General features: G+C 33.8%; 1 protein-coding gene across 1 annotated transcript in view; it reads left to right on the forward strand.

Moving 5' to 3' along the window:
- LOC111518309 (esterase FE4) overlaps nucleotides 1-15,357 on the forward strand; it is an 80,116-nt gene that overhangs the window by 18,690 nt on the left and 46,069 nt on the right. Inside the window, exons 4-5 of the mRNA XM_074178205.1 lie at nucleotides 8,567-8,747; nucleotides 14,490-14,656. Of these exons, the coding sequence (XP_074034306.1) occupies nucleotides 8,567-8,747; nucleotides 14,490-14,656 (348 nt within the window). The remainder of the gene's footprint in view (nucleotides 1-8,566; nucleotides 8,748-14,489; nucleotides 14,657-15,357) is intronic.

A 15,357-nucleotide genomic window follows, 5' to 3' on the forward strand; every position in this document is an offset into this window, starting at 1 on the left:
AATTCACATTCAGCTTCCGACAGCAAACTCATCAACTCAAATTGTACGGACTCAGCTTCAGCGATTGAATTAGCTCCAGAAACAACATCATCCACATGAACGTTAGAGCGTATGGCCTTTGCCGCTAGATTGTGTAGCAATTAAATTTTCGCTACTTTACTTTGTTAATTTTAGAAGTTTTTCTGTAGAGACCTATGGTGGTATAGTTACTTGCCTACCATCAATTCGGACAATTCTCTTAGATCAGATGTCCAACTTTCGGGGCGACCCGAGTTCGTTCGTTTGTTTTCGTGTTGGCGTGGTCCTAGATGGCTAACGATGCCAAGAGGCAGTGTAGACACCTCGGTTTCTGACCGAATGTAGCTGAACGCGTTGGGATTTTTACCCATTCAGTCTGGGTGAGTGGCGTGGAACGTGTCAACAATGGCAGTTTGCACCATCTTCACGAGTAGGGAGATGGGAAGGGGAAGAATTCTCTGACTGGAAGTTAGTCACTCCGAGTCACTCAGTCGGTGAGGAGGTGAGTTGATTGATAGTGGAGAGCAGCGGTCGTTACGGAAGAAGGGCAGAATTTGTCTGGTTTTAGCTTCCTTCTTCCAAAGTTTCATTTAGACCCACAAGACTTCATCGGACGATCACCCTGACGCCCTTCCCGAACAGGGTTACGCCGTTGAGATCAAGTTCATAGCCTCCCCAGGACTTTTGGTAAATAAAAAATAACCTTCGCCAAGAGAAAGTTTTTAGAGAGGACAGATTTTTTTGTTGGAAGAATAGTTTTTATGGAAGGATCGTTCTTGGAAAAATAGTTTTTTTCGTTATTTCGGAGGAATGTAAATTGAAGGAGAGACAATTTTTTGAGGAACCGTTTTTGGAACGGATTATTTTGGGAAGAAAGACAAACCATCATCGGGATACGCTTCGTATGATTTTTGATGAAACCCGTTTTGAATTGTGGAAGTTTTGGACCCCGCTGAAAATTCATCCAGGATAATTCCACCGTTGACTCCTACCACGGCTCCAGTGAACAGGTTTTATTAATATTAAGAACCATTTCATTTGTAAAATCTGATTTTGATACTCAGGTATAACTATGTATCTCAACCATATGTAAAACCACCACAGTACTGTGTCGCTAAAAATGGCACACAATCCACCTGATAATTGAGTATAATTTGAGTATCCACTAACAGAAACATAATTTTTAATTTCTTTTGAAAAACTGTTCCTGAACCAGTAAAGAGCCAAATTTTAATAAAATTGTATGTGTTTATGTTTCATTTATTTGTCGATTCACACTCATCAACTTACGAACATCTTATGGTCAAGTCTCTAATAGTTCTGGGTATACCATCTAAGTAGTCATTATTTGGTTGCTCAACTTTCCAAGTAAGTACTCTTTGACTAGATATTATAAAAAGTTGTAGTGGCGCCCCTCTCATTTTCCTTTGACCTTTAAATGACTGAAATTTTGCTCGAACCCATAGTGCCAACGAACCCATAGTGCCTACCGACGAAGAGCTGCCGTCTGCATTGTACCATTTAGATAAATTTTTGAAAATTTCCCTTTTGAGTGAAAGTTTGGTACAATTGAATTGTTTTCAATTCACTGGTCATATTGTCGTATGTCGGCGGTAAACACAATGGAATGAATTCGAAAATTGAGAAGAATTGTAACAATGTCAGATTGGAGCTTAGTGTCTGCAGGATATTACTGTGAATCATCCATTAATTTCCTTAATGGATGAACATTTCAAACCAATAAAATCAGTGTTTTTCAACCGAGAAACATTTTTTGAATCAAGAAAAATGGCGAATGAAAGTCCGAGAGACTGGGCAGCACGGTTACGCAGTTTGGTGAGCGTTTGTCAATTTGATGGTTCTTCCGAGATTGAAAAAGCATTAGTCAATCAATTCATTATCGGTTATGACAAGGGAGCAGTTAAATACCGACTTTATGAAGAGAATACAGGAGTCAAGTTTTCCAAAGTGATTGAGATTGCATTCTCCAAATCGGCCAACCGCACCTTTCTTTCAGCCGAAGTTAAGCAAAAACCAAGGATTCATTTCGCCGGCGCAAATTCACCTAAATCAAGAGTAGGTAACCAGCCATATCTGTCAACTTCTGCAGCATCGAGGTCACGAAGCAGCTGTTCAAGAAGAAACAATGGTGGAGGTAGTAAAAATAGTAATTTTCATAAAAACAATTTTCTACATTCTGAGGAATATTCATTATTTACCTTGAATAACAAAACCAAATGGGTTTCAATAAATTTATCCGTGGATAAAAAAAAATACACTTTCACTTTGGATACGAGAGCTAGTTTTCTGTAATGTCGGAATCATTTTATAAATTAAATTTTGATGATAAGACCTTACAGACAACAAACAAAATTTTTAGTTTATATAATGGCGATAAGATTGAACCTTTGGGATTTATTAATTATAAAATTGAATATAAGGGAAAACTGGGCAACTTGAATTTTTATGTTATTGAAAATGACGGACCTCCTTTACTGGGACGTGATTTTTTAAATTCGTTCGATCTGACAATTTTTAATATGGAGAATCCATCAAGATCACCTTTAGATTTAAGTTATTTGGGTGATAAATATAAGGACTTGTTTGCTCCAGGCATAGGTAGATTTAACGAGGGGACAATATCAATTAGACTGAAATTAGGTATGGAATTGAGTCCGAAATTTTTCAAAGGAGTTAGATCGACTTGAAAATTCACAAGTTATAGAGCCAGTTGATTTCTCTGAATGAGGTACACCTATTGTGCCCGTACGGTTCAGTACGCATTTGCGGGGACTTTAAAGTTACGATAAATCCTTTCATAGAAATCGACCCTTATCCATTACCAAAAATTGAAAATTTGTTCAGTACACTAGCTGGTGGTGTCCACTTTACTAAACTAGACATGTCCAATGCTTATCAGCAGATTTGTTTAGATGAGATTTCGAAAAAGTATGTTTCAATTTCGAAACACAACGGCTTGTATCGATATAATCGTGCTCCATTTGGTATTTCAAGTATGCCATCCAAATTCCAAAAAATTTTAGATTTCCTATTAGTAGATTTGGATGGAGTGGTCTTTTTTTGGACGACATTTTTATCAGGGGAAAAACCAGAAAAGCACATCTTTTTCGTTTAGAAACAGTGCTTTCACGTTTACAAAAGGCGGGACTTAAATTATCTTTCAACAAATGTAGTTTTTTTGAATGCTTGCTTGCTTGCTTGCTTCTAATTGTAAAATTTCCGCTATTATTGATGCACCAATTCCATTCGATGTAATTTAATTACAATCTTTTTTAGGTTTATTGAACTACTATAGCAAATTTATAAAAAAAACTATCCATTTTGTTACAACCTCTTTACAATTTACTGAAGAAAAATACGGTATGGAAATGGACAAATTGTTGTCAAAAAGCGTTTGAGGAAGTAAAAGGAAAATTAATTTCTCCTCCTGTTTTAGTTCATTTTAACCCAGAACTACCTATAAAGTTAGTTATTGATGCTTGTGATTACGGAATCGGAGCGTTAATATCTCATATTGCCTAATGGCATAGAAGTTATTTTCGGTTTGAACAAATTTCATTATTACTTGTTCGGAAAGAAAATTACATTGGTAACCGATAATAAACCTTTATCATATATATTCCATCCTAATAAAAAAATCCCTGAATATGCTTCAAATAGATTGCGAAGATGGGCAATTATTTTGTCGAGTTATCAATATGACATAGAAGTTGTGAAATCAAAAGATAACCCAGCAGATTCTCTGTCTAGACTTCCGCAATGAATTGAGGACAATATTCAGAGGAAAATGTTGATTTTATTTGTGTTGAATATTTAGCGAATGCTGAACACTTTTCAGTAAATTTGGAATTGATTAGAAAGGAGACAGCTGATGATTGAATTTTGAATGACGTGTTGAATTTTGTTGATAAAGGTTGGCCGAATTCGAAAAAGCTTCACAAAGTTAGAAATTTAAAACATTTCTATGAAATGAATTATCAATTGAATCCGATTGTTTAATTTGGAATAGCCGTAACATTATTCCTCAAGTTTTGAGAGAAGCAATTTTGGCAGAGTTACATTCGACACACATGGTGGTAGTTAAAATGAAAAATGTATCGCGTTTTTATTCCCACCACACCCATGGCCTTGGACAGAACAACCGTGGAGTAGACTTCATTTGGATTTTATGGGTCCATTCTATGATAGATATTTTCTTATAATTGTGGACGCGCACAGTAAATGGTAAGAGGTATTTTCTATGAAATCAATTGCATCGAATTTCACAATAGAGATTTTGAGATCATGTTTTGCACGATTTGCTTTACCTCTGCAATTTGTTACAGACAATGATGGTACTTCTTTCTGTTCTAACGAATTCGAAACATTTTTGAAAAATAATAATATCTTGCATATCACTTTTCCACCTTTTCACCCATCATCTAATGGGGCGGCGAAAAATGTGGTAAAAACCGTAAAGAATGCATTGAAAAATGCATTAGGAAATTAAAAAAAAATTGTAATTTAAATTTAATTTTGAATAATTTTTTATTTGATTATCGTTCCACACCACACTCAACCACCAAGATGAGTCCAGCAAAATTAATGTTCAATAGAAATTTGTGTACACGTTTTGATAATCTTATACCAGGTAACAGAACGAATTTGAAAAATCACGTTACAGCAGTTCAAGTTACAGGAAGGAAGGTGTAGTTGAATGGATCAGAGCAATCATAGTAAAAAAAAATAGCAAATGTTATTTATGTGGTCAAAAGCCCAGAATTAGGTAACATTGAGTGGAAAAGACAATTGAATGGCGTTTCTACTACTTCGGTCGATGAAGCTATACCTACAAGACCGAAAAGAATTGTTAAAGTCATAGATTGACCTAATTATACATAACTTTCAAGGCTTTCAAATATATTGTACTTATTTATTCAAATGGAGAAATGCAGGATATTAGTGTGAATCATCCTGTAAGTTGAGAATTAATAGTTTTAGTTTTTATATACTGGTGTTTTTTATGAACAGAAGGCTCGAAAAGCAACAGATTGTTTTATGTATCATAGTTAGAAAATAAACGTAAAAGAGAAACCATTGTGTATTATTTGAAGTGACGAAATCACCCTCAAATTAGGGAAGAATACATCACAGGGTCCATTAGCAAAATGCCTTTCAAATGATACAGCAGTAATGGTTCCTGCCGAAGCATCAAAATATACACGAATATTGTCAAATATAGAAAATAATCATGAAATGATTCAGATTCATTTGAGTAAATATATGAATTGAAAGATATTCCAACCTCACTTCAATATTTTAACACAAGAACACTCAGTATTCAGAATTCCATCTTTTGATATTTCAAGTTCATAGACATCGAAATTGATCCGATCACAGGATATGGAATATAAAACAATCTCCAAATATGCAAACTTGGCACAGATTGCATGCTGTGCATTTTACCTCAGTACAGTGACCGGATCAAAGTCGCAATGTCAGCGTATAATTCTTTATAAATATTGAGGGAGGTCAAGATCATTAACAATTAACAGTTAACAGTCAACAGACAGTATTCATTTACGTATCGATTGGGTCATCAGAAATGCAGCACATCTCCTTCTTTTCAATTTGAGTGTGAGTTTATTAAAAGTATTTATCCGTTTCTTTCACAATAAATATTTTATCAAGTTTTAAATGAGTTCTTTCATTATTTGGGATGAATAAATGAATGGGTGAAACAGCGAATAAAATCCTCTCGTTAACAGCCAAGCGAGAACTGAGTTGCGACAATATATCAAGATCCACTTTAGTCGACTTAGGTTACAAAAATGGTGTGCACCTCTTAGAATGCATTAGCAGCTGATGTTTTCGGCAATGACATATGATTCAGATTCAAATAGTCTTGCATGAAATCCATGTACAACGTATATATTTCGAATTCTTGCGTAATCGCTGTTCTGAACATAAAAACATACGAAATGCAACATTATAAAAACGCAAGGATAGTGAAACATTGAATCTACCAATTAGATTTCGGAATTGTTCTTTAGCAAATATTTCTTCACCTATCTTGTTTTCAACTAATAGCGAATACAGCGGAGAAATTGTCTCCAGCTCCCAAAATCACTTGAGTGCCACCTCTAAAGGAAAATCGGGAGAACTCAACAATACCGTTCATTGTATATGTTTTAATAGGTATTCTCATCAAGTATCGGCCAGTTCTATTCAAAATCGGGAGAAGTGATAAACGGATTGGGGGTAACTCTTTTGGTAACACCTGTATTGCCCAATAATACCCAGCCAAAAATCTGAATGCAACGGATGAACCTCGTTTAACTCATCACACACCACTCAGTAGATCATGAGCATATATGTAAGCACCAAGAAGTAACTCTCGTTTGGTATACCAAAATCGCGGTCTGTCAGACGAAGACCTTCTGAGTGTTTCCGAGGTTGAACTGTAATTAAACTTGATAGAATGTCTCCACAAGTCTTTGAAATTACAATAACCCCAATCGTATAATGAGAATGGAGTCAATATGAAGGAGCCAGCAGAAATTTTGATCTCCCCAAAGTAGATTACCCTAGCACCACATGTTATTTGTAATATCGTTTGTAGTTTCAGTTCATCAGAAGTTATTTTTTGATGCATTTATTATAATTGTGAAACTACGAATCCGAAACTTCTAGAAGTACATACTATGCTAGATTTGAATGTAAGTGAAATTTTATATCAATACCCTTTCACATATTACGTTGTGTAGTATCACTATGAACGATATCTTGTTCATCGAGAAGGCTTTCTCTCCTAGTTTGTATCTAAAAGGAACTACTGTGCATGATCTACACATCTTTAGAGTTCATTTGGAACTTGAGTCTTTTCTTTTCCCTCATAACTCTCCATTTTTTGTATAAATATGAAGTGGAAAACCGAAAAGCTTTTTTCTCAAAGACCGATCTTTCCTAAAAGATATTCCCCTCTCAATTCATATAAATAAATTATTATTATTAGTTAATATGAAACTTAGTAGGACCATCTCCAGGTGCATCACTTCTAAATGGATCAATGAATTGTCTACATAATTTACAATTCATTAGTAAAATCCCTAAGAAACGTAAATTCTCAATTACTACTAATATAAAGTTTTTTTAGATTTTGTTCACGTACCATCGAGAAAATTGAATTCGAAAATTTCTGAATTTCAAATTCTAAACTATGCTAATGTACCAAATATCTGTCAAATCTGACTTTTCTCATCGATAGATAAGTAGCAAAATACCCAAAAGTAAAGAAGTGAGGATTTTTTGACATTCCAGAAAAAGTATACATTTGAATTTCATTATTTGCTGTATTTCTGTTGTAAACTTATCAGCTATAATATCCCAAGGACATTGATAACTAACGAAATAATTTTATCACAGTTTTCGAAAGCACGTTATTTGGTAACATCCCGACGCCGAAGGCGGAGGGATGTTACCTAAAATAACGTGCTTGAGGAAGTTGTGATAAAATTATGAGTTATTTATCAATGTTCGAGGGATATTCGGTGAGAAAATTTTTTGCAATTCGAACAAAATTATTTATTGAACACACAGTTATTAAAAGAACAATTCGTATAATGATATTCCGTTGATCTTGCTGTATTTGCCTCGGTTACTGCATAGGTGTTTCCACGCATACTATTGATTATTTGGTTATGATGTTCCTGATCAATATTCAAATATGAACACCAAAGCGAGGAAGTGACATTTTCGAAATATATTGAATTACTGAAATGTCAAACAACTTTATTGTGTTGGTTGCTTAGCAATGTCATGACATAAGTGATAACTACCCGTGAAAACTATCCATGGGTAGTTATCAGTGTAATGATGGTTTCATTGGTTATTTCGACACACATGACTAGAAATAGACAAATTTGATAGGATAATTTTTTTGGCAAAAAATTTTCATTCTAATCTTCCAGTTATTCAACTTGGAATTTTAACAATACTGGAATGTGGTGAAAAATTAAATCTGTACTGTAACCAGCGAAAGTCTTCTTCAAAAATAAAAAAAAAACGCAATTGTGATGTTCTGTATTTGGGTGGTATGGGTTGTTTCAAAATTGGAAGTGAGATTGTAGGATTAGTATAATTCTTTCTTTAACTTTTTTTCTGACTCATGAAAATTTCTGATTCATTATTGTTTATAATCCGTTTTATTTTCAAATAACTGAATTGCAAACAAGAAAACACAATATCCGAAGATCGTCGATGCTCCTTGGGTGACTCTGAGAGTTGTTAGCATTGCCTGCCCTGAATACAGGGATGGCCATAGCAGTTTAGTAGTTAATGACGTTGATACCGGGAAAAAATCAATGATTTCTATTCTCTGTTCAGAAAATACATAGTTTGATTCGTTTTTATTGTTCATTCCATTTTATAGATCAGTTGTTTCACCTCCTATAATCAAATTTTCTCATTTCTCAAACTGGATGTTCATTCAATAATAGATATGGAAATGATTACAAGTCTTCAGTACCACCCCCATTTTCTCTTTCAGGTACCCCCTCACCTTACTGGAGAGAGTTTACCTTATAATATACCGATAAATTGGACGATGACCATAGAAGACCCCAAAGAGAAGAATCCTTTTCTAATAGGACCATTCCATGATGATGTGAAGGATGGAAACATAAACAAAGTGCCCATTCTAATTGGAATCACCGATGAAGAATTGATAGGTTAGGAAAAACCTCGGGAACTACCATTTCATAATTGAGCCATGTTTCCATAATTTGAGGCGACATTTAATGAAAATCCATATCAATACCAAGTGATTCAGTTCACTGTGCAATTTTCACTGGGAAAGGTTTAAAATACAGCGGCACTTATTGCGATACGATAGTTTTCTTAACTGAAAATTATGAATCACTCGTTTTTGTTGTCTAGAAACATAAGCTACAACTTACAGTCCGATCACATAATTGATTCAACTACCTGAAAAGGCCTGATATAATCCTCAATTCATTGGTAAAAATCGTTAAGTGAATTTCGATAATTTCTCATTATATCAATAAGCGGGTAAGAAGCATACGTTTAATTCATGTTTATAATAGCTGCTAGTTATTCATGTCACTTTGATCGTTCAGTGAATGTTGGTGATTTTTCATTATGATTTTCATACTTTCCAGCATGTTAAGAGGGTGATGAAGTGGAAAAAACATACGTTTCATTCATGTTAATGAAAACTGTTTATACAGTGTGACCCATTTAAGATGGAAGCACCCTTATAAAACTTACATTTTTCAACCGATTGGAATGTTTTTTTTTGTTAGGTAGATATTCAAAAAGTCTATTAGGACACCAAATATCATGAATAAATCTCAATTTCCAGGGCCAACTAATCTTATTTTTAAAGGTCAAAAATCTAAAAAAATTACTAGCGATTTTTTTAGAAAAACTCTGACTACACCACTGAATTTGTGACATTTTCAAATGGGTAACATGTAAATTACGTTGAAATGCGTCAATCAATAAAAAAGTTATAAAGGAATGAAATTTGAAAAATATGCCGTTTAATCAACCCACCAATTCATGTTCAGGAATTTTATGAAAATTCTGAATACACCACTGGATTCAGGATGTCTTGAAATATCACTGGTCACAGTTTCATCGAAATCTGTTCAGTAATAAAAAAGTTATAAGGGAATGAAATTTGAAAAATATGTTGTGAAATGAAATTTTAACAACGTTCTTACTACACCACTGTTGATTATTGAAAAAATTATTGGGGTGATTATTACAATGTCGTACAATTATAACATCTGAAAATCATGATGGTAAAAATAGTCTATAGGTATTTCTCGAAATGGAGTGGATACATAAACAAGTACAATCAGGAGAGAACTCCTGGTTAATCTTCATGAAAACAATTTCAACAATATAAGACAAGTCTAATGTACTCCCAATAGAAATTATAACGAAAAAAATATGCAATGGATAATAATTATTATCATTCCAGTAGGTAACATCAGCTGTGATTTCTTCTTTTTGTTGAATAGCAAAAAATGAGATTTGCAATTTTAACTGCCTGTTATTCAGAATGCATTAATGAAATAAACAAGTTAGCTGTGACTTATAGTTTCTCATCTATTTATTTGCGCATGAATTGTCATTTTGTTAAATTGTCATTTTGTTACGCACCATTAGTGAACTGAATAATTTGTGTATCAAAATAAAAACAGATAATGGCTCAATTGTCAATTCAAGAAAAAATCGAAATTATACGTCTTTCCGGTGATGATTACCGGAGTGAAAGAGAAGTAACTAGAATATTCAATGAAAGACACCCAAATCGTCCAGTCATAAGTAACAGCACGGTACATAAAATAAACCAAGTTTTCAATCGGACTGGAGCAGTACCACATATATTTTAAAGAACAATATACGAAGAAGGAACGAAAATAACCAGACTATATTAGATTACTTCAGAAATAATCCAAATAGTAGTTTGAGGGATGCCAGCTTAGATTTAAACTTACCTAGGGAGAATGTTGGGCGATGTCTGAATAAAAATAAATTGAGGCCATTTAAACCAAAGTTTTTACATACTCTGGAACTAGGTGATCAAGAAAAACGATTGGAATTCTGCTTATGGGCCCAGGGCGAGTATCTTAATGACAGGCAATTTTTAAAGAAAATTTTATTTAGTGATGAAGCTAGTTTCACAACAAATGGAGTGGTTTCATCACAAAATATTCGCTATTGGGCCACTGAAAATCCTAACTGGGTGATAAACTGTAAAAGGCAGTATTCAGAAAAAGTGAACGTTTGGTGTGGAATACTGAATGAAAGGATAATTGGACCATTCTGTTTCGACGGCAACATGAATGGCGCAATTTTCCTACAATTTTTAAGGAATGAATTTTCGGACGCAATAGATGAACTTCCCCTTACAGAAACAAGAAATTTATATTTTCAGTTAGATGGTTGTTCCATACATAATGCGGGAATTGTGAAGAGTTGGCTGAATCAAAATTACCCTAATCGTTAGATAGGAAGGGGGAGTACATTAATTGGATGGCCACCAAGATCGCCTGACCTTACTTCACTCGATTTTTTCCTTTGGGGTTATGTTATACAAAAGGTTTACAAATCACGACCAAGGAATCGAGTGGAACTGTGCACCAGAATTCAGCAAGCTTGCGATGCAATTACTCCACAACAATTGAGGAATACTTTAAAAAATATTCGTAAGGGATATGATAAATGCATTGATTTGGATGGAAGTTTGGTGGAGGCCACCAGAATATGAATTGCACTCATTTATTTTTCAATTCGGTATCTTCTTGGTTTCTATTTTTACATTGATTGTGAATAAAAGATTGTTTTCCGCTAGTTTGTAGCAATTAGAAAAATGTACTTACAGTTAGTTTTTTGTAGATTCATTTGAAATTATTGACACTAAAGTTTGTTGTGATAAACTGATTGATTGATATGGTTCGACATACATTATGAAAGGAAATTAATTCTCCCATAAACGTTTCATGAATTTTATTTGAATAAATAATATTTTGTTGAATATTGCCCCTAATCCAGTGGTGTAGTAAGAACGTTGCTAAAATTCCATTGAACAACATATTTTTTAAATTTTATTCCTTTATAACTTTTTTATTACCGAACAGATTTCGATGAAACTGTGATCAGTAATATTTCAAGACATCCTGAATCCAGTGGAGTATACAGAATTTTCATAAAATTCCTGAACATGAATTGGTGGGTTAATTAAACGGCATATTTTTCAAATTTCATTCCTTTATAACTTTTTTATTGATTGACGCATTTCAACGTAATTTACATGTTACCCATTTTGAAAATGTCACAAATTCAGTGGTGTAGTCAGAGATTTTCTAAAAAAATCGCTAGTATTTTTTTTAGATTTTTGACCTTTAAAAATAAGATTAGTTGGCCCTGGAAATTGAGATTTATTCATGATATTTGGTGTCCTAATAGACTTTTTGAATATCTACCTAACAAAAAAAAACATTCCAATCGGTTAAAAAAAGTAAGTTTTATAAGGGTGCTTCCATCTTGAATGGGTCACACTGTATGTGCTTTCATACGTGTTTTGAATGTTCTTTCAGTTTGACATACGTAAACGTCGGACTAGATCTGCACGGCAATTTATAAAATCGTATCTGACACCAAAGTCAAGATTATAACTGTTTTTAAATGCCATTTATGACATCTTCATTTGTTTTGAATTAAAAATTTTCATAATAAATTGGCACAAATTAATTACCGTTTTGTAATTGCAGCAGATTGCTATCATAACGTGTGTGGATGGCAGTTTTATTGAATTCAATGCTTCACTGAAATTCACACCAGACATAGGAACATTCACTAGTCTGTAAATTATTCTGTTGAATACTGCTACTTGTGTTAAAATGGATGGATGAAACAATCATTTTTCAATTTTTTGTCAGCCTGCATTGGCGGATATTAACATTATTTCACCCATTGCATGTTATACATGCAAGCTAACAAAAATTCGTATAGAAGAAAGAATTGTTCGGAACACCATTATGAATGAAATAAGAAAAGTCCTTATCGATCCAACTTCTGCAAAAAACAGTCATAGTTCACAAATATAGATTTTTTGCGTTTTTCAAAAAAAAAATAGTAAGATTCATCATAAAAATATTGCAGAAAAATTGTTCCCACGATTTTTTTCTAGAGTAATCGTTTCTGAGATATGACGAATCGGAAAAATTTAAAATTTGATTCAATGTTGTTTCGAATATTCGTAAGAAAATTTAATTTATATGTGAATTATTGTAGCATTGTAGCTAACCCAATTTTTTGAGCAAACTTAGCCGGGCTACTAAAGCAACACAAAGTAACAGTATTCAAGGGCCTAACCCAGGGACTAGTGAATGATTCCTTATCTGATTTGAATTTTGATGAAGAATTGAATTCAATGAAACAGATTGCTTTTTTATTGATCATAGCAATCGGATAGATACTTTACTGTCCTGAAAACTATACAAATCCCACACAAAGATATGGGAAGCTTCAACATCAACAGACGACCTTCTATCATATGTCATCCATATTTGGAATAATGCAATCGAGAAAGATGAAGAGTCAAGTGCTGTTGCGCTTGATTTGATTTGATCCCACTAAGAGCGGTACATATCAGAAATACGCGACGGACTGTGGCTGTTCATCGTTTCGAGGTTCAACTCTGTACACCTCGAACTTCACTGTTTAAAAACTTGTTCATTTGAAGAACTCAGTTCATGTGGAATAAACGTTTTTCTAAATGCATTTAATCTCCAGCGATTCAAATCCAATGTGAATCGCTACTTTTGCACAGGCACCGCTCTTAGAGCGCCTTGAGGATTTCCCTGTAGTGCTTATATTTTGTCCTTGGAAAAATAAAGGGTGTTTGCCCGATGAGACAAGGAACAAAATCACAGCACATTCACTCATTTGGGTCAATTCAGAATGAACATTTCTGTTACATCGGATTAAAAAAAGTCCCAAAATCGTATTAGTTACACCATTCTTATAACTCAAGAACGGTTGAACCGATTTTCAGCATCATTCATCACAATTCAGGTTTTTTTTATATCTCTTCAATTGAAGTTGAAAATGTGTTTTCTTGTCATTTTCTATTTTTTCCGTCTCTGGTTACATTTTTTGTACAGTTCGTACGCAAACCCCTGTAGCCTCAGTTACTCGTTCTCGTACAAAGTTAAAATATAATATTGGTTACAATTCTACTTATTATCAATGATAGATACTTCTCACCTCCACAAGAAGAATTATTATGCCATCTGTTGTTGCTTTCGCATTGCCTAAATCTTGTTCTGTTGTTCACAATTTCTCTGAGAACCTTGTTTTTCAGTTTACTGATCGGAGACATTTTCAAAAATAACATGCAACTACACGAGTTCCTCGATGTTAAAGAACTCTCGCCTCATTTCGCCGGTTGATTCACTGTGCATCTAATATCCAGAGGCTTACCTAGATTTGTCGAACTGTAATTATACCAATTCTCAAATGGATGGTATATTCATTTGTTGTGACTCAAATAAAAAGCTACCTGCTTTTCTCCAAGTCACTCATCAGAATGTCAAGACATGGAAAATCTTCACAGAAAATCATTTTATTGTGACAATTGAGTACAATATGGGAAGATATAATGTTTCAAGACACTAATCAACAAAAATAATGTAAAAAAATGCATATTTCAATGTATTGCTTTAATACTTTTGCTATTCAAAACCATTCAAATTGAAATTTGTAGAATAGTTCCTTGAATAACTATTTGGAGCAGCTTATTGAATGTCGTTGAAGTAATTGTTATTCTCAAAGTCCAATTAAATGCCTATTTTTTGTTTCCATTTTTTTTTCATTCGAAATCAATATTTTGAATTCTTTTCATGGACATCATTTCAACTGCTTTCGTTTTTCAGGTGTTGACCTAACACAAGAAATGGCAGCCTATGTCGACAATAACATAACTTGTATCGTTAACACTAGAGCAAATATAAAAGAAGAAAATAAACTTGCATTCGCTACTGAGCTCAGAGATATATACACAAAGGTTCCCTTTCAGCAGAATATGACGGCGTTTTATACGGTAAGTTTGATTATTTGGCAATATTACTCTCCACATTTACTTCTGCAGATTTTATAGCGAGAAAGGATTTGTTTATCCGAAGTATTTTAATATGTAAGTTGAAAAAAAACTTTTTTATTGATAAAACAACGATAAAAATAAAATAAAAACAACAATAAAAATTAATTGGCGCTCCGGAGCGACTTCATTGATTCCAGTGGCGCATTTGCTTTTTTAGCTGCAGGAAAACCCGGAAAAACCTGCAGCACCACATCATCTGAAGATCTTGATCTAACAATGTCCTCTCTCTTATAAAATAAAATGTAGGGTGTCTCCAGAGGCTGCAATAAATTCAATGCATCGCCAGAACACTTCGTGACACGACTATCGTCAAACTTAAAACAGTCCGTTTCGTCTTTGACCAAGGCGTAATAATTAACAAATTCAACATCAGAACCACAGTGAACAATGACTGCATCAATATTATAATAGTGGTCTGCTAGGTTAAAATGTTCATCTATTTCGAACCTTCCAAAGAGTTTCTTGCTTCCGTTAGAGGTTGAGTCTTGTTTGAAAATCGTTATTGTTATTATTAGATTGACTGGTGCCTCAGGTATACTTGTTTCCTTATAAGTCAGTTAGTTTGGCGCATGTTTGACAATACAGTCGATCATCACCTGTTAAAAATTCCATTTTCAGATGATTTAACAATAAGCTTTGCA

This window comes from Leptinotarsa decemlineata, unplaced genomic scaffold (assembly GCF_025532065.1).
Source record: "Leptinotarsa decemlineata unplaced genomic scaffold, Ldec_3_MD MMD2_tig00003736_RagTag_RagTag, whole genome shotgun sequence".
In the NCBI taxonomy this organism is placed as follows: Eukaryota; Metazoa; Arthropoda; class Insecta; order Coleoptera; family Chrysomelidae; genus Leptinotarsa; species Leptinotarsa decemlineata.